At 35.7% G+C, this 18,848-nt stretch overlaps 1 protein-coding gene across 2 annotated transcripts; it reads left to right on the top strand.

The window, feature by feature from the left end:
* The first annotated feature begins 451 nt into the window (after nucleotides 1-451).
* LOC104000962 (protein TPR1) lies at nucleotides 452-11,727 on the top strand. Of its 2 annotated transcripts, XM_009423134.3 has the most exons (25): nucleotides 452-787; nucleotides 873-1,052; nucleotides 1,170-1,283; nucleotides 2,312-2,470; nucleotides 2,627-2,801; nucleotides 2,887-3,013; nucleotides 3,831-3,949; nucleotides 4,059-4,194; nucleotides 4,286-4,395; nucleotides 6,205-6,274; nucleotides 6,343-6,416; nucleotides 6,490-6,585; nucleotides 6,670-6,762; nucleotides 6,947-7,074; nucleotides 7,224-7,458; nucleotides 7,536-7,703; nucleotides 7,772-7,867; nucleotides 8,940-9,092; nucleotides 9,182-9,292; nucleotides 9,374-9,553; nucleotides 9,636-9,764; nucleotides 9,840-9,935; nucleotides 10,687-10,869; nucleotides 10,946-11,121; nucleotides 11,335-11,727. In XM_009423134.3, the coding sequence occupies exons 1-25, from the start codon at nucleotides 708-710 to the stop codon at nucleotides 11,549-11,551; spliced, it is 3,405 nt and encodes a 1,134-aa protein (XP_009421409.2). In that variant the 5' UTR covers nucleotides 452-707; the 3' UTR covers nucleotides 11,552-11,727. The 2 variants fall into 2 exon arrangements, with proteins under 2 accessions (XP_009421409.2, XP_018678122.2); XM_018822577.2 differs by lacking the exons at nucleotides 452-787; nucleotides 873-1,052 and having other exon boundaries at nucleotides 1,249-1,387.
* Nucleotides 11,728-18,848: the final 7,121 nt, after the last annotated feature.

Below are 18,848 nucleotides of genomic sequence, written 5' to 3'. Positions count from 1 at the left end.
CTAAAACATGAAAAAAGTAATACTATTAATTTTTTTAAAAAAATTATATATTTTTAACATTAAAAGTACTATTTAAAAAAATAAAATGATAATACTTTTGAACAAAACTAAAAAAAAACTTTTTTAAGAAAAGCGATCATTAATTTTATCTAATTTATTTTAATATTCGTCGTTGGCTAAATACCACACACAAATGTAATAGTCAATCTACAACTTGCCTTATGAAACGTGTCCATCACGCCTTATCCACAAACAAACGTTCAAAGAGAAGCCTGCACGAAAAATATCGCGAGAACGACGCTATCTCGCGCACTAGGAACACGTCATCTCTCCTTTGGCGGACGTTACGAAGAATATCCACCCGATTTGAACTCCAAGCTTTCGATTCCGCGAAAACCAACGTCCGTTAACTACCTCTGCTTATCTGATAGGTTGACGTACTTCTGGCATTGGTGAGCGGACTTATCGGTGATAAGTCGGTGGAAAAGTCCGGGAGGACTGCAAAACCGCATCGAGGAAAGGGAGGAACTCGGATGGGTCGCCAAACCCTAGACATTCCCCTACCGCTTTGAATTCTCGCGCGCGCTGCTTGATTTCGACGACGCCTCCCTCGAATTCGTGGTGCCCCTGCTCTCCGCCACTACTCCAGCTCCAATTCGATCTCTTTGTCGGACTTCCTCGCCCTGGTTTGAGCTCTGATCACTGGTATGTCATCGCTAAGCCGGGAGCTGGTGTTCCTCATACTCCAGTTCCTGGATGAGGAGAAGTTCAAGGAATCGTTCCACAAGTGAGTTTCTTGCATGCTTGGCTGCTCGGTTTTGTTTCGGTTGGTTTTGGTTTGAAAGTTTCGTGTTTCTGCGGTTTGATGGCAGGCTAGAGCAGGAATCGGGGTTTTTCTTTAATATGAAATACTTTGAGGAGAAGGCACAGGCGGGAGAGTGGGATGAGGTGGAGAAGTATCTATCGGGGTTCACTAAGGTTGATGATAATCGGTACTCGATGAAGATTTTCTTCGAGATTAGGAAACAGAAGTATTTGGAGGCGCTTGACAGGTTTGTCTTTGGCTTCTCTTTTCCCTGTTTCCTTTAGTTTCGATTGATGTATAGTACATATAGATAAAAGGTTGCATCTTTGACCTATCTGATGTTTCAAAATTGTTCTGTTCTCAGGCATGACAGGGCAACGGCAGTTGAAATACTAATAAAGGATCTCAAGGTTTTCTCGACATTTAATGAGGAGTTGTATAAAGAGATTACTCAGCTTCTCACCCTTGAAAATTTTAGGTGGTTGACCTTTCCTCAAAGTATATCTGTTCGATTAAGGATTTATACATGGTAGAACAAGAAAAAGATTTGAAAAAAACGCAAAAACTACTTGCAGAATACAGGTAAAAACCGACATTTGGATAAAAAGGTTAGGAATACCTTTTCCGACTTCATCTCTTTGTGAGATTTGATTATCACTTGGCTCAATAGGTTCTATATTCTGATTGCATACGGGCAACATGAGCTGAAACTGAAAATTTGAACTTATTCTCATCAACATATAACTAACCATGCAATTATGATGCATATCAATTTTTTTTATTTGAGAGAGTATTTGAGCTATTGGCTAACTTTTCTATGGACCCGTAGATGAATCTAAACACTGAAGAGGAGAAGGTGCATCTCAATTATGAGGAGCTTGCAAGTGAAGAGACAATCAGTTAGAAGACTGATTGTGTGCATTGTGAAGAATGTGTGTTTACTATTTTGATGTGGTTATTAAAACAAAGGCAGCTTATTGGTAAATTGCAAGTATAGTTACAAAAACAAAAGAAGTTTATTGGTATATCTATTTCATTCTAGGAAATCAATCTGATATATAACTTTAGTACAAACTAAATTGGGGGTGGGGCTGGGTGGGGCTGGATTAAAAGCATAATGGTAGAAATCAGATTGGAAGCATAACATGGAATTGCCAAAACTGTTGAAAAGAAAAATTGAATTGAAACTTTAGACCCTGGGTGGGGCTGTATGCTGGTCGAGAGTTGTAATATTCGTGTTCCTGAATAGAAGATTATTGTTTTTTTTTTTTGTTAAATTTTCTGGTTATTTGAGGCATTTGTTCTGAAGCCTTCTGTTGGCTGGTTCCTTAACCTGGTATATTCATATAGTTTTTACATATTTCCCCTCACTTTATTCAGATATGCTTTTTAATAAAGGCTTTTTCATTGTGTGATATAATTATGTGATTGTCAACTTTTGGTTATGTCAATTTTTGCTACGTTTGCTCCAAAAATGTTTGACCAATTCTTCATTTTATCTCTCAGGGAAAATGAACAGTTATCTAAATATGGTGATACTAAGTCTGCCCGAAGTATCATGCTTATAGAACTGAAGAAGCTAATTGAAGCAAATCCTCTCTTTAGGGAGAAGCTAGTTTTTCCTACTCTTAAAGCTTCACGGTTGCGAACTCTGATTAACCAAAGGTAGAAATATTGACAATGGAATTCTCTTTACCTGGTCTATTACTCTTCTAAACTAGTTATTTAGGGCTAAAGAGCAGTTTTTTTGTCATTAGCGTAGATATGCATGAACCCTTATTAAATGGTTGGTTGCTAACTTGTGGTAGCATTGCATTACAGCTTGAACTGGCAGCATCAGCTGTGTAAGAATCCAAGGCCAAATCCTGACATCAGGACATTATTCACAGACCATACTTGTGCTCCTCCAAATGGAGCTCGTGCTTCACCGGTACCTGTTCCGCTTGCAGCTGCACCAAAAGCTGCTGGTACATATACACCACTTGGGGCTCATGGGGTATGTTGGATGATGTGTTGTCCTTTATGATGAGCTTCATTTGAGGAATGGGAAATTGAGCATTTTGTTTGTTCTTATCCTCCAGCCGTTTCCACCTCAGGCAGCTTCAAATGCTAGTGCTTTAGCTGGTTGGATGGCTAATGCTGCTGCTTCATCCTCTGTCCAGTCTGCTGTCGTTACAGCATCATCAATACCTGTTCCACTGAATCAAGGTTTAACTTTATAGTTGTCCTCATCTTTGTATAAGATCTGATGAAATATTAACCCCTTGTCAAATGCCAATCAACATTATTCAACTAGTTCCTTTTTTGTGGAAAAAACAGATGGACAACCTTCCACTTCCTGTCCTGAATTGATCTTTAATTGCTCTATCTTCTGTGAAACAGCCTTATATCATTTCCTGTCCTGTCAGCATATGTCGATGGAGATATTGACTTGGCACTCAGAGGTCATAACGATTTTGATGAAAATTATGATTTGACACTCATGGTGCCTTCCTGGATTTTTATTTTTTCCATGTCATCCTTTTGGGACTCTGAGGTCATAACAAATTTGATGAAAATGATGATTTGACACTCATGGTGCCTTCCTGGATTTTTATTTTTTCCATGTCATCCATTTGGGATGCTAGTTGATCCTTAGGCATGAGTTTGAGAAACTGAAGTTGCCAACTTAGGCTTCTCATTTAAGTTATATGGCAACTGGGCTTCAAATCAGCATTGGACAGAAGGGAGTATGAGGGTATTTCAAGAAAGGTCAAGAACTTATGAAGGCAACTGAGTCATAGAGGGGTTCACTTTGCAAAGAACACGAGTACAGAACTTTCTATTCAATTTTCCTGTGATTTCTTGGATTCTTTATGTTCTGTAGAAATTGTATTTACGATTATGAGTTTATTTGTCCATCCCTTTGTCAATATTATTTACAGTTGCATGTTCTGGTTAATATGCTAAAACTATTTGCTGCCAGAAAATAAAGGTGAATATGAGAAAAGCTAATTTTGTTGTAACTTCTCTCTTTATCTACCAGTTTCTATCATGAAACGCCCAAGAACTCCTCCAAATACCATCAGCATGTCAGACTATCAAAATGTGGAATCTGAGCAGCTGATGAAGCGTCTGCGGCCTGGTTCACATCCAGTCGATGAGGCATGATGAAATTTCAAATATCAATGTTGCAAGTTTGCAATGTTCAAGTGTAATTTGTACTGGATGTGTTCTCATTGATTTTACAAGTAATGGTGTTTTCCCTATGCAGGTCACATATCCTGCTGCTCTTCCACAAGTTACATGGTCATTGGATGACCTGCCAAGAGTTGTAGCTTGCTCCTTGACACAGGGATCCAATGTGACTAGCATGGATTTTCATCCTTCTCATCACACAGTACTTCTTGGTATGACTCCATTCTTTGATTGTATCCTGGGGGATGGGGAACTTATTCCACGTTGGTTAGATATTTTCAATCTTATCCTTTTATTTTCCAGTGGGATCTGTAAATGGTGAAATCACACTATGGGAGATTGGTCTCAGAGAAAAGCTGGTGTCAAAGCAGTTCAGAGTATGGGAAATGGCTGCTTGTTCACCGCAATTCCAGGTCTAAAGAAGAACTCACTCCTGTATTTCTTTAATTCAACTTGCAAACTGTCAGTGATATATTCCATGTGATGGTATAAGTACAAGAACATAGCATGTGGTGCTTTCATAGTCTCTCTTGCTATGTGTTATTGTGTTCTTAAATGCACTCTGGCCTTAATATACTATTTCAATTGAAGTGCAGACATAAAAGAATAAGCTATAATTCTCTTGATGCGGTTATTGTGCCATATGTTTGGTGATTAGGATTAGTGCATAGTGACAATGGCATTAGCAAGGAAAATTTTTATTATAAATACGGTAACATCATATGAGGATAAAATAAGATAATAGTATAGGAAGTTTAACATGTCAATAGAAACTAATTAAGTGCACACTGAACTAGTGGTAGATCAATTTGGATCAGATGCTGAATCGAAGGGGAATACCATAGAAGATATAGTTAGAAATAAGAAGTATTATTACCCTTGGATAATTGGAGGTAATTTTTGGAGCGGAGTTAAATGTTTGTGAGCTTTGGTATAACGGTAAGGTTGCTCGTTTATGACCTGAGAGGCTTGGGTTCAAGTTTCAAAAACAGTCTCTCTAAATATAGAATTACGACTATGGACATTGATCTTCCCCCAAATCTGCATCAGTGGGATCCTTGTGTGCTGGGTTTGCCCTTATTTAGCATAGCTAAATGCTAGGCAAGATCAAATGTTGCTGACCTCATAATGCTGCTGTGTTTTGTCTAGGGTCAAGTAGTTGGAGTATCTATTAATGGTTGATTTGTGACTCACCGCTTGATATCAGTGCGTGATCTTGTTGACTAAAACAATTAATGGAGGCTTATTGAAATGCATTTTAAAATCACAATGTTATCATCATTGTAGTTAAATGCTGGCATGGTTAGTATGGGCATGGTGGCCATAAAGAGTGTCAGTGTAATGCTAACACAGTCTACATTAACCAGCAAAGTGCACCATGCTGGTGTGCATGGGTTAACATGTAATGGTGCATACAGCCTTACCGAATACTTCAGCTCCAAGTTGTGATTGCCTTTACTATTCGTTCTGTTCCAGGTGGCCTTGATTTGTTGTCCCTTTTCTTTTTTGGGGCAAAGGGTAAGTGGCAAATGGGGATTCGATCCCAGAACCTTACGATAAACTGTCAATGTCTTTATCAGTTAAGCTAGCTGGCACCTTCGTCTTTCTCTCATATCTTTCCAAACTGTAGACCTTTGCTCAACCTTTTTGTCTTTGTATATGTTGTCACCATTCGATGCTTTTTAGAATTTAATTATATTTGCTTGTTGGTCTCCAAGGTCCTTGTACCTCTATTTGAGGTTGGAAAGTTGTGTTCCTTATGTCTGAGCCGACTTTTGGCTGAAGTATTTGTTAATAATTTCTTTGTATGCATCCTTGCCCTTTCTTTAGGGCAGTATTTTGCTTTTTGATGACTTCAAATATCAAACAAGAGAAGAACTTGGCATTTTTGAATTGCTTTGCAGGTCTATGCTTTTTAGTAGACCATGCCAAAAAGTTCAATAGGATTGATAAATGGTTTTGTACTAATGTCCATGAGTTTGTCAGTATGCTGATCTGTAAGGTGCAAGTTCTTTAGATATTTTACTGGTCCATGTATGCGCAATATTATAATTTTCTCTGATTTTATTGCCTGAACATGTCTTATAACTTTCTGCCAAGTAAACATTTTTCTCTAGATGATGCACATCATTTATTTTCTACTGCCTGAGTAATAGACAATTCTGATACTGGTATCTCTCTTTCCAACTCAATTTGCTTGATATGTGTTACACATTTTACAGAGTGCCATTGTCAAAGACTCTTCTATATCAATTACCCGAGTTATTTGGAGTCCAGATGGAAATTTGATTGGTATTTTCTTTTCTTGGATAAGATCCAATCATTTATTTAATTTGCTTAGATTTGAGTTGTATATACAGGGATTGCATTCACGAAACACTTGATTCATTTACATGGATATCAGGCACCAAATGATCTCTGCCAAGTTATCGAGGTCTTGTGAAACATTTTGATTTCTTCTTACATTAGATGTATCAGTGGCTAAATACTTTGCTTTTTTTTAACAGATTGATGCTCATGTTGGAGGAGTCAATGACATAGCATTCTCTCATCCAAGTAAACAACTTTGCGTGGTCACTTGTGGAGATGATAAGCTTATAAAGGTGTAAACAGTCAAATGTTGTTCTCTTTTATTTTTTGGTGTTGTTCCTTTCAATGGTTTTCATAGAGATCATGCACATCTGTAGGTGTGGGATTTAAATGGTCAAAGGCTTTTTGTCTTTGAAGGACATGAGGCACCTGTCTATTCTATTTGCCCCCACCGCAAAGAAAATATTCAGGTATGTTAATACTGGTTCATGTTTACCTAGCAGCATTTTTCTTAAAGTATTCCTCTGTACTGTGGACTGTTCTTAGTCAATTTTTGTAGTATCAAACTTTACAGCTGTGGTCATTCACTTGAACTTTTTGCTAATATCTCTAGTTTCATCCTTGTGATAACTTTAAACTGTTTTGCATTTGTAGTTTATCTTCTCAACTTCCCTTGATGGAAAAATAAAAGCATGGCTGTATGACAATATAGGATCCAGAGTTGACTATGATGCTCCTGGGCGTTGGAGTACCACAATGCTTTATAGTGCTGATGGAAGTCGGTAAGATGATTAATACTGAAGATATATATGTGTACATATGTATGTATGCATGCATACACACATATATGTATGTGTGTGTGTGTGTGTGTGTGTACATACATACATATGTATGTCTATTGGCCATTAACTGTCTATTGGTTAAAATGCAGATTGTTCTCATGTGGAACTAGCAAAGATGGAGACTGTTTTCTTGTTGAGTGGAATGAAAGTGAAGGATCCATAAAGAGGCAATACACTGGCTTCCGGAAGAAGTCCACTGTTGTTGTGCAGTTTGATACTGCACAAAATCATTTTTTGGCTGCTGGAGAAGATAATTTAATAAAATTTTGGGATGTAGACAACATTAACATGCTTACAAGCACTGAAGCTGATGGTGGACTTCCTGTAAGTATATTGTATGTAGTAAAGAATTGGAAGTACTTTTATTTTATTGTTTGACATGGGCATATCAATTAATTCAGAGTCGTCCACGATTGAGATTTAACAAGGAAGGAAATCTTCTTGCTGTTACAACTGTAGATAATGGCTTTAAGATACTAGCTAATGCAGATGGTCTTAGGATCTTACGATCCTTTGGAAGTCGCTCCTTGGAACCATTTAGAGCTCAACATGAACCTTCTCCTATCAAGGTGAGAACCTCCCTTTTCAAAATGAATATACATACCGGCTTTCTTAGCAGTTCATATTTCATAATCAGGTTTCATGTTCACCTGTGGTGGCAAATATCTCACCAAACATCAGCATTGTGGACCGTTTGGACAGAAATTCTCCTGCAAAGCCCTCTATTATTCTTGTATGTTCCATAAAAGAGTATATTTTTTAGGGCCTCACGGGCATAGTGCTTTTTCCTTTTCTGCTATTTTTTGGAGTAAATGGAGAAATTGTGCTGTTTATTATTTTCTTGAATAAACATATGTGTAGCATTATGAATTTTTTTACCAATTCCTCCTTGAAAATATTGGACTTGACTACTGGACAAACTCATAATTATAAAGGAAAACCAAATATACTATATCATTTTGTTCCATGTATATGCTTATATATGTATCTTTATGCTTGTATATTTTTGCTTTAACACCCCTGGTTTTATTCTCACATTGAATAACACTAGATTGTTAATACTTAACATTTTGAGTCAGTGGTTTAGAACTTAATTAAATTAATACTCGAATTGAGATGATCGAATACTAGAGCATGGTGAGAAGATCAAGTAGGAAAGTATTACCCATTGAAGGGGCTCTAGAGCACATCACAACATGGAGCTACCACTGATCTAAGCCTCACATGCACCATGCTAGGGTTTGATTATAGGCATTGCTGAGGATGTTGAGACTTTAAGTGGGGAGATCATAAATAATCCCAATTTAGTTCCACATCAGAAATTGGCTAAGACAAAGTAACTTATAAGAGTTTGATTGAGTATGCTACTAAAATTTTATTGGTTTAAGTTCAATGAAATTAATTAGTGTAGTACTGTTAATCTTAGTAGTTAAGGCTCAACGAAGTTGATGAGTTAGCTATCCATCAGGTAGGGTCATGACACTCACAGCATCCAGCAAGTAATTGATGCTTTCATTTAAAGAGATTTCGATTCTTCCAGATTGTCTTATCTTGATGCCCCATAATTTTAGACTTCCTATTTGTGTACTTGTGTATCCAATAGTAAATTTGCAGCAATATTAAACAACACTTAAGCATAATGCTTTTAGTATCTGTTAAGGGCTTGGCTTTATGGTCAGTAACTCCCTGTTGATTCTCAAGTTCTTGACTTAGAATTAACTTGGCTTCACCTACATTCTGCCTAGATGTGGAGTAGGATTCAGTTTAGTCTTTTCCTTATGTTATTAGATTGGGTTTTGTTGCAGAGTGGGGGTGATCCAACTCCTAGGAATGTAGATAATAAGCCAAAAATTTCAGAAGAGTTGCAGGATAAGATGAAGTCATGGGAGTTGGCTGAAATTTTGAATGCAAAACAATGCCGAGTTGCTAGCATGCCAGATACTGATTCTGCCTGCAAGGTGCAAGCACTGAGTTCGTTTTGTAATTAATGCTGGTAGTGTTATATATTCTGGAAGTTAAAGGGTTTGCAATCAATAATAAAACACAGGTTGCAAGGCTTCTTTACACAAATTCTGGTGTTGGCTTATTAGCTTTGGGGTCTAATGCTATTCAGAGACTGTGGAAGTGGAGCCGCAATGAACAAAACCCCAGTGGCAAGGTATTCTTTTATATTTGTTGTGTACATTTCTTTTAAGATGCTTGATGAGGAAGGATTATTTAAATTGGTGTGCTTTTAAAGGCCACTGCCAGTGTTGTTCCACAACATTGGCAACCAAACAGTGGTCTTCTTATGACTAATGATGCATCAGATACAAACTCTGAAGAGGCAGTCCCTTGTATTGCGCTTTCAAAGAATGATTCATATGTCATGTCTGCATGTGGCGGGAAAATTTCTTTGTTTAATATGATGACATTTAAGGTAGTCTCAGTGCCTATCTCCAATGTAACTTATTTTGTGTTGAATTCTTTGTGTCAAAGGTGTGCACTTTTGTACCTTGCAGGTAATGACAACATTCATGTCCCCCCCACCAGCTTCGACATTTTTAGCATTCCATCCACAGGACAACAACATTATAGCAATTGGAATGGAAGATTCAACCATCCACATATACAATGTTAGGGTGGATGAGGTAATAACTCTGCTGAATTATGCTGATTTGTGATGCTGTTGTTCATACTGGCTTGGTTTTGCCTATTTTTGTCAGGTCAAAACAAAACTGAAGGGTCACCAGAAGCGCATAAGTGGGTTAGCATTTTCAAACAATCTTGGTATCCTTGTATCTTCAGGTGCTGATGCACAGGTCAGTAAGAAAATTGGTTGTTGGTTTCCTTACATACGTCAGATCTTCAAATCTTAATCTATGTTAACGTTCATAGGTAACTTGTCTGTATATGCATGCCTAGAAAACCATTCATATTTTAGAAATTTCAAGTTGGTTGAAATTGTAATTCTTCTAGTTTTCTACTAAGGTTATGACCCATTTGCTCTGATTTTAGTTGCAATATGTGTACAAGGGGCAACATTTTATGGTATTATACCACTAAGATGTTCTCTAACAGAAGATTCAACTAGTTCACAGTGAGCAGATAGAAGGCAGAAACCTTTGCATCAAAATGGCAATGTTACATTTTATGGTATTATACATGAAGCATGTTATGGTTATGCAATGAGATTATATTGTTGAGTTCTCTAAATTTGAACTTTTCATATTATGCTATGAGATTATCTTCTCCATATTACTAACCATCAACTAAATTTAATCATATTCACTAGATGTTTAGGCACTTAAGTTGTGTATGTTTCAGGTTTGCTGAAACTTGATTACCTACAATTTGCCTGGCACATGATCCTGTTTTATGGCACTAGTCTCTATGATTTAAGTTTAAATTTCTATCTTTTGGTTGCCCTATGAGCCATTGTAAATGGTTTTATTTTCCTGTTACCAGATTCAGTTGAATAGTTTTAATAGTCTGATGACTGACATTAATATTTGCAATTTATAGGTTTTCTGTTAAACATGAATATTTGATGGTACGACTTATTTTTTTCAGCTTTGCATATGGAACACGGAGACCTGGGAGAAAAAGAAATCTCTGGCTATTCAATTGCCTACTGGAAAGACACCAGCTAGTGATACCCGGGTCCAGTTTAATTCTGATCAAAGTCGCTTGTTTGTAGTCCATGAAACACAGCTAGCTATATATGATACCTCCAACACTGAGCGTATCCAACAGGTGATATATAATAGTGAGATTTGTTTCACCATGGTTGTGCTCCACTATTTCTGATGAATGTTTTCTTATTATACAGTGGGTTCCTCAAGATGCCCTATCTGCTCCTATATCATATGCATCATACTCGTGCAACAGTCAACTTGTTTATGCTTCCTTCTGTGATGGTAATATTGGTGTGTTTGATGCTGACAACTTGCGATTGCGATGCCGAATTGCCCCATCGGCGTACATGACTCCTGCTGCTGCAAGCAGGTAGTTTAACTTTGGTATCATTTTTTTAATTTCTTGCAGCAACAAAAGAATTTTCTTTTGAAAAATTGTAGTTTCACCTGAGACAGCAGTATTTCTCCTACCATCTTTTATCGTTGGAACAGCTGCTGTTCTCTCTAACTCGAGTGTCTTTATTAGAGTGTCAGTAGAATTGCAAAGCTCAACTGCTGATAAACAAGCAATTTCATTTTTCAGCAACCTGCCAGTGTACCCTCTTGTCATTGCGGTGCATCCACAAGAGCCAAATCAGTTTGCTGTTGGTTTGGCAGATGGAGCAGTTAAAGTATTCGAGCCTTTGGAGTCTGAAGGAAAATGGGGAGCTCCTGTACCGGTTGATAATGGGGTACATGGTAGCAGGGCGCAAGCATCATCGACTACAAGCAATTCTGCAGTGGACCAGCTCCAAAGATGATTGTTGCATCACTGTAAATGTTCTAATCTTTAGACCAAGAACCCCATATTTGTGTTGTACCAATTGTAGGTTTCATTTAACTAATTTCAACTTTTCTTTTATACCTCTGTATGTGATTCCTGAAAGGTAACCATAAAAATAGAATCAATAAGAATGGATGTGTATGTTTGATACTAGTTGTGAGATACTAATTTGATACTTTAAATCCTTGTTGTGACAATTGGTTTAGATTTATTGTTTGACAAGCTCTACTTCAATTTCTTGGACCTTTATTTTCTACTGAAAATTAGTCTTTGTTTGTATATTCTATAAATAGAAAATAAAAATTATTATATTATGTGATCCTATTTAATTAGGTAAGATATATTATAGATATGATTGGATTCTAATTATGGTTATTGGTTAATAAAAAGAAGTTCATGTTAAAGTAGGATTTTTTAGGAGATAACCTTGATGGGAGGAATTCTTCTAATAATTTATCCTAGACCCTTTGTTTTCACTTATAAATAGACAGAATCTCTAGGGGTTAAAGAAAATGCATCTCAATACAGTTGATAGATTAAAGTTTTTTTCTCAATCTGCCTAATCCATGTGATCTTGTGAAAAAATAGAAAGAGAGGAGAAGGATCTAGTTCTCCTTGCATATTGATATTCTGATCAGATAAGATTTATTCTTCTAAACAACAATGAAAGGTACGCGTCGTAATATTGTTAGATCTAATTTTATTTGATTTCAATCTTGGCATAAAAGTTTTTCCACATTACAGATAGCATGATTATAGATTTTATACTAACAATTGGTATCAGAGCCTAGGTTCTTGAGATTAAATATATTAGATCTATTATTTTTGTTTACGATGCATAAATGATTTATTGGATATTATTGATATGTTTTGCTCTATTGCTAATTGTGAACAATGAAAGCCGCTGAAGGGCCATGTACCACCCTGCAGCGGCACATCACGGTCGCGTGCGGGCATAGGTCTGCTTGCGAACGGTGGTTGCACCACGCAACGTGCGCGTCGCAGCGGTTGGGTTGGGCAACGTGCGCACTGCAATGCATGCGGCGGCGATCGCACGCAGGTAGGAGTCGCGCGCAACTAGTGAGTGCCAAGGCGAGCATAGGTCGCACATGGTAGGAACGGTTGTGGTCGCGCTCAGGTAGCGGCAGCGGTCGTGGGTAGGTAGGTCGCACCCAAGCAGCAGCGGTGGCGCGCGTGCACAGGCCACACGCGCAGGCGGCAGTGGCAGCCGCGCACCGGCAGCGGTCGCGTGCTGCCAGTCTGCACCAAGGCGGCGGCCAACTGCCACAACGGTCGCGCGCGAGTAGAGGCAACGTCTCACGTGCAGGTGACGGCGGCGCAGCTAGGGTTTTGACATATGTATAGTTTTGCCCTTAAGGCTAGGTTTTTTTTATCAAATTATAGTTTTACCCTTTACAATTTCATAATTCAAATTTATGTCTTGTCAATATATTTACAATTTTACCCTTATGAAATTAAGAATTATAATTTATATTCTTAATTATAAAAGTGATAAATATGATTTATTATAATTATGATTGAATTTGATCATGATTATATTTTTTATTGGATTTATTTTTTTATTAAAAAAATTATATTATAGTTTACTTTTATAGTTTTCTCATATGATTTATTAATTGCATGTAGTAAATAAAATCTAATTATTGTTCTTAGATATTTATTTGGTTCACATGTGTATATATGAAATTGTGAAATGATAGTTATCTTTCACATAAAAGCTCTTCATGATTTATATATTATCATATGAGTTTTCTTTATACTGATCAATATTTAATAATTATTATAGTTATTATTTTATTATTGAACTACTTAATCAAGATAAATAAATTTATGAATATTATTTGTAATTTATCTTCATAAGTTTTATCTGATCGATAGCTGCCAAAGTAGCCTCGGATGGTAGACTTACGAGATACGAATTACAATAAATATCTTTTTATTTATAAGACATTTTAGATTGTATTTTATATTTTTGTATTGGTCCTACAGCCATAAAAGTGATTTGGACTAATAATTTATAAAATACATTATGAAATTAGTCATAAATAATATTAAATAAAATAATATTCACAATGGCAACATGAATCAGGATAAATAAATTTGGTGAATATTATTTATAATTTATCTTCTCAAGTTTTATCTGACCAATAGTTACCAAAATAGCTTGGGATGATAGGCGTATTAGATATGAATTACAATAAAGTTCTTATCATTCATGGGATATTTTTAGATTGCATTTTATCTTCTTGTATTGGTCTTCCAACTACCAAAGTGACCTGGACCAATAATCTAATAAAATACATTATGGAATTGATCCTAAATGATATTAAATAAAATAATATTCACGATGACACATATAATTAGGAGATTTAGATAATTCCAAAGGAGAATATATTTCAAATAGTTATGTGATGGGGTAGGATGATACTGGTTTGGATATCCTTCCAATTTAGGGTTGTATACCCAAAGGTAACAACACTATTCCACAAAGATAGTATCAATCCTCTATAAATGATCTTGAGTGAATACTAGATATGTAAATATTTCACCCAAAGATGAAATATAGATAATATCAATAGTTCATATTTTAAAAATTCAAAGCATTAATGTTATATTATTATAGTGGCACTTCCTTTATTATATTTTTGTAAATATCCATATATTTTTTGAAATAAATGGCTTGAGCATATGCAAGTTGTATTAAGTGAATGAGATCTTGATCAGATTAATCGAACAGAATACAAACTTAATTACTGAAAGTTTTATGGAATAGATAATTGAGGTGACCGATCAAGAAAGGTATGAAAGACTCAATTTTATGATACTTAGACTTCAGTATAGTTTACAACTAGCGCATAAGAATATCTAAGGATCAATTTAAATTTTCTGATAAGTCATTAGTGGACACCTTAAAATGATAGTATTTGAGGAATTCAAGATTATATCGTCAATATAAATGATAAAGTTGTAAGCTCAAGACCCATAATATTTTGAGTACTACTAAGGGAGTAGGTAACACTAAATTAAGGATAAAGCGTATGTCACTTGAGTTTATAATTACTATATAAACTCATAAAAGAATATCTTTACAATAAAATGTTACTTCTGTAGCAAAGAAAGTTATGTGAAAAAGGAAAAAAATCTATAAGATTTGATTTGAAATGAAAAGGTATAAATATAACCTTTATATGATTTAAATTAAATATTACAGAAATTATTTTTCTAATACTTGATAGATTAATTTAATGCTTCAACATATATTACCAATAATAGATATTTATTAAAATAAAAAAATGAAGGGGGATAAAACTAAAAGAGAACGAGATATTCATCATTATAGAGAATCATCTTAAAGTAAAAACGATATTAGTTTATATTTATTGCTTAAATTTAAAGATGATTCATTTGATAGATCTTGAGGATCTATGCTACGTTCTTATAATTCTGGGAATTTGGATTTTTTACCTAAAATTATTAAAATATTATTTTCCTTTTGGTAGTTGTAAACTTACTGTGATTCAATAAAAATTAATATTTGAATTCTATATAATAGTCTTTATAGAATTAATATGAATCTTAAGTTTACAATGGTCCTATAAGTAAATATTAAAATAAAATATAGTTTTATAAACTCCTTGAAATCATGCTTATATCTATGGGTCGTTCTATGCTTTCGTCTCATTAAAGAGAGACATTTTATTACTGTATAAATAGCCTATTAAGATATGATTATATATATATATATATATATATATATATATATATAAAATTTATATAAAGTATATGACCGTTCACACTCTTGATGTATACATAAATGAAGTCGATAGACAATTAGATAAAAAAGTCAAGATCATCATATCTAACAAGGGTGATGAATTTTATAGTATTTATGATGAATCTAATTATAATTCTAATTCTTTTACTAGATTCTTGAAAAAATAAGGTATATGATTTATCAGATGTTTTACAATAAAATATGATTGTTGAAAGATATAATTGTACTTTTATAGATATTGTTAGGTGCATGATAAGTTATTCTTTTATACTCAAATCAATGTGAGAAGAAGCTCCAAGGACAACTATGTATTTCTTTAATAGTGTTTCTGTTGAATCTCGAATTTTGATGATGAAACCAATTGATAATTATTTATATTTTAATCTGCGTTTTGAGTGATGCAGGATGCTTCGATCAGGATGAGACAATTAAAGCAGGAAAAATCATGTTGTGCCGAGGGAAAACATGTTAGAAGATTGGATATCGGGCCGGAGGAACGGTCGACGTATCGACAAAAGGCTTCGAGTCGTGGATTCGGGCATCGGGCCAAGAAGAAAGGATATTGCACCAAGGATATCGGAGTTGCGGAGCCAACTGGTCGATTGGGCAATAGGCCGCAAGAGAGGACGATGCATTAAAGAATCGGATGAAGTTTCGAGGGACAAATGACATGCCGAACAACTTGATTAATGCTTAGTATCAATTATCTAGATCGAAGTATGTTTTACATGTGTAGGATTAACTACAATAGCAAGGCATGAAGCAAAATGAAGTCCCAGAGTCAAGGACGTGACTTCGTTGGGAGTCGAGAGTTCGTCGGAAGTCCGGACGTTCGTCGGAAGTTCTGGCGGAACCAGCCGAGAAGTCTCGGAGCTTGCCAGAGAAGCTCGTCGGAACTCGCCAAGAAGATCGTTGTGAAGTCCAAGAGCTTGCTGGGAGTCCGCCGGAACATTGCCGAGAGATCGTCGGAAGTTCGCTGGAAGATTGCCGGAAGAAAAGAAATAGGGACTTATTTAGCTTAGCAAATGTCTTAGAATTTTGTAGTTAGCACGTAATTGAGCTTGGATTTGGGCCAACCCAATTAGGGGCTAGCTAGGCCCATGTAAGGACTGTGTTGGGCCCAATGAGAGGCCCAAACAATGCCCCAAGAAGTCTCACCGTCGTGGCATAGTCTTCGAGACTATGTTAGGCAGTGGTACCGCCAGTCTGGGAGGTGGTATCGCCCAGGACAGTGTTAGTGTCGACTGACACTAGGCGGTGGTACCGCCCATACCCGGGGAACCCGGGATGGGAAAGTTTTAGGCTCTAAGTTTGAATCAACTTTAAGCCTATAAATACCCCTCTCATTCTTGGTTAAAACACACAAGGACAAAGAGATTAAAAGAGAGAAAACACTATTACGATCATAAGTGAATTCCTTCCTCTAAGTCTAAGTGTTAGATTTCTGTTTAGAGAGGAGAAGTGCTTGTAAGGGTTATCTCCTAAACCCGGTAAAAGGAGAAGAGAGGTGTAAAAGGTTATTGGCCTTCGCCTATTGAAGGAAGACCTTTAGTTGACGTCGGTGACCTCGTCGGAGGAGAAAGCCAAAAGTGGATGTAGGTCAAGATTGACCGAACCACTCTAAATCTCGGTTTGCATTTACTTTCTGCCATTTATCTTAACTGCAAACTGCCTTCATTATTTTACATCAACTACACTTGTACAAGCTCTCGATTTAAAGATCTTTTCGAAATGATTTTTGATGAAATCAGATTTTAACCGACGAAAGTTTTCCGCTACATTAATTCACCCCCCACCCCCCCTCTCTTAGTGCCGATTGCTTTCCTAACAATTGGCATCAGAGCCAGGTTATTTCTCAGTTGGTTTAACACCTAAGAGAAATGGCTCTTTTCGGCTTTCAAGAAGGTCACTCTCTTATTCGTCCTCCCTTTTTCAATGGGATAGACTACACTTATTAGAAAACTCAAATGAGAGTTTTCTTGCTTTCATTGAATCTCGATTTATGGCACATAGTCGAAAACGGATTTGAAATGTCTTCTCTTCCAATGAACAATTGGAATGATTTGGAGAAGAAGATGTTTTCTCTAAATGTAAAAGCTATGAATGCCTTATTTTGCGCTTTAGACAAAATTGAATTTAATCGGGTTTCTATGTGCGAAACAACCTTCGATATTTGGCATATTCTCGAAATCACTCACGAAGGCACGAGTAGAGTTAAAGATTCTAAGATTAACCTTTTAATGCACGATTTTGAACTTTTTCATATGAAACCAAGCGAAACCGTTGTTGACATGTACACCCGTTTTATGGATGTCGTCAATGGTTTAAAAGCTCTTGGTAAAAGCTTTTCGAATTTCGAACTCGTTAACAAGATTTTAAGATCTCTTTCTAAAAATTGGAATTCGAAAGTAACGACAATACAAGAATCAAAAGATTTGAACTATTTTCCAATTGAAGAACTAATTGGGTCTTTAATGACCTACAAAATGACTAATGTGGCACATGACGAACATGAGAACCACCTTCCAAAGAACAGGAAGCGTTTTGAACTTAGAACAATTGAAGACTATTCAAGCATAAGCTCAAGTGATGGTGAACTTGAACTACTCATGAAATTCAAAAAGTTAATGAAACAAAAATTAAAGAACAAAAATAAAAAGAATGCAACTACTTGCTTTGAACGCAAGAAGAAAAAAGAACTTTGGGATGAATCGAGCTCCTCCAAAGACGATGAAAAAATCAAAAAAGGTGAGGTGGCAAACTACACCTTAATGGCTTTCGATGATGAGGTAATCGAAACCCCCTTCATTTATTTCGAAATTACATAATGCTTTTCATGATACATTTTTTTTTTTATTTAGTTAAAAAAATTATTTTTTGAAAATTACACATTTAAAAATGTAATGCAAAAATTGGGATCATGCTAGTGATTTCGAAAATGATAATAAAAATTACATGTTTAATAACAAAATGATTTTGTTTGAAAATACCTTATATCCAATGAAACCATCATTGATGTATATGCTTTATGTTTAATGGTTTCTTTGGCTTGTATGCCTTATCATGATGAATGTTTTGAAAATAAATATTTGTGTGGAAGGCTTGATAATTTTTTGATGAACCTTCTCTTTGGTTTTCAACATGATGTATGGTTTTGACATAAGAACAAAAATTTGGGCATGCTAATATAAAGTCAATCGTATAAATTAAAACTAAAGAAGTTTAGATATCTTTAAGAATCAATTATGTTCAACGAAACCATGCTTGATGTTTTAATGAAAATATAATGATGATTTGAAAGCATGCTTAACGAATTTATATTTCATACTTATGCATGATAATTTTTGCAATCTATTGAAAGTTCTTTTTGGTGTTAATGAATGATGCATGGATTTGAAAGAAAAGAACATGTATGAAATCAATCAATAAGTTGAAACAAAAGGAGGAAAGCATTTTTCTTGAAAATTTTCTTGTTCTC

The sequence above is a fragment of the Musa acuminata genome, chromosome BXJ1-2 (genome assembly GCF_036884655.1).
Source record: "Musa acuminata AAA Group cultivar baxijiao chromosome BXJ1-2, Cavendish_Baxijiao_AAA, whole genome shotgun sequence".
NCBI lineage: Eukaryota > Viridiplantae > Streptophyta > Magnoliopsida > Zingiberales > Musaceae > Musa > Musa acuminata.
This window is presented reverse-complemented; position numbering and strand designations above follow the sequence as displayed.

Bases quoted from the DNA above. Each gene is read 5' to 3' on its own strand.
- LOC104000962 (XM_009423134.3), top strand. From the start codon at position 708: ATGTCATCGCTAAGCCGGGAGCTGGTGTTCCTCATACTCCAGTTCCTG. The intron at 4,396-6,204 runs GTCTAAAGAAGA...CACATTTTACAG, and splicing joins CTTGTTCACCGCAATTCCAG to AGTGCCATTGTCAAAGACTC. The intron at 9,293-9,373 runs GTATTCTTTTAT...GTGCTTTTAAAG, and splicing joins AACAAAACCCCAGTGGCAAG to GCCACTGCCAGTGTTGTTCC.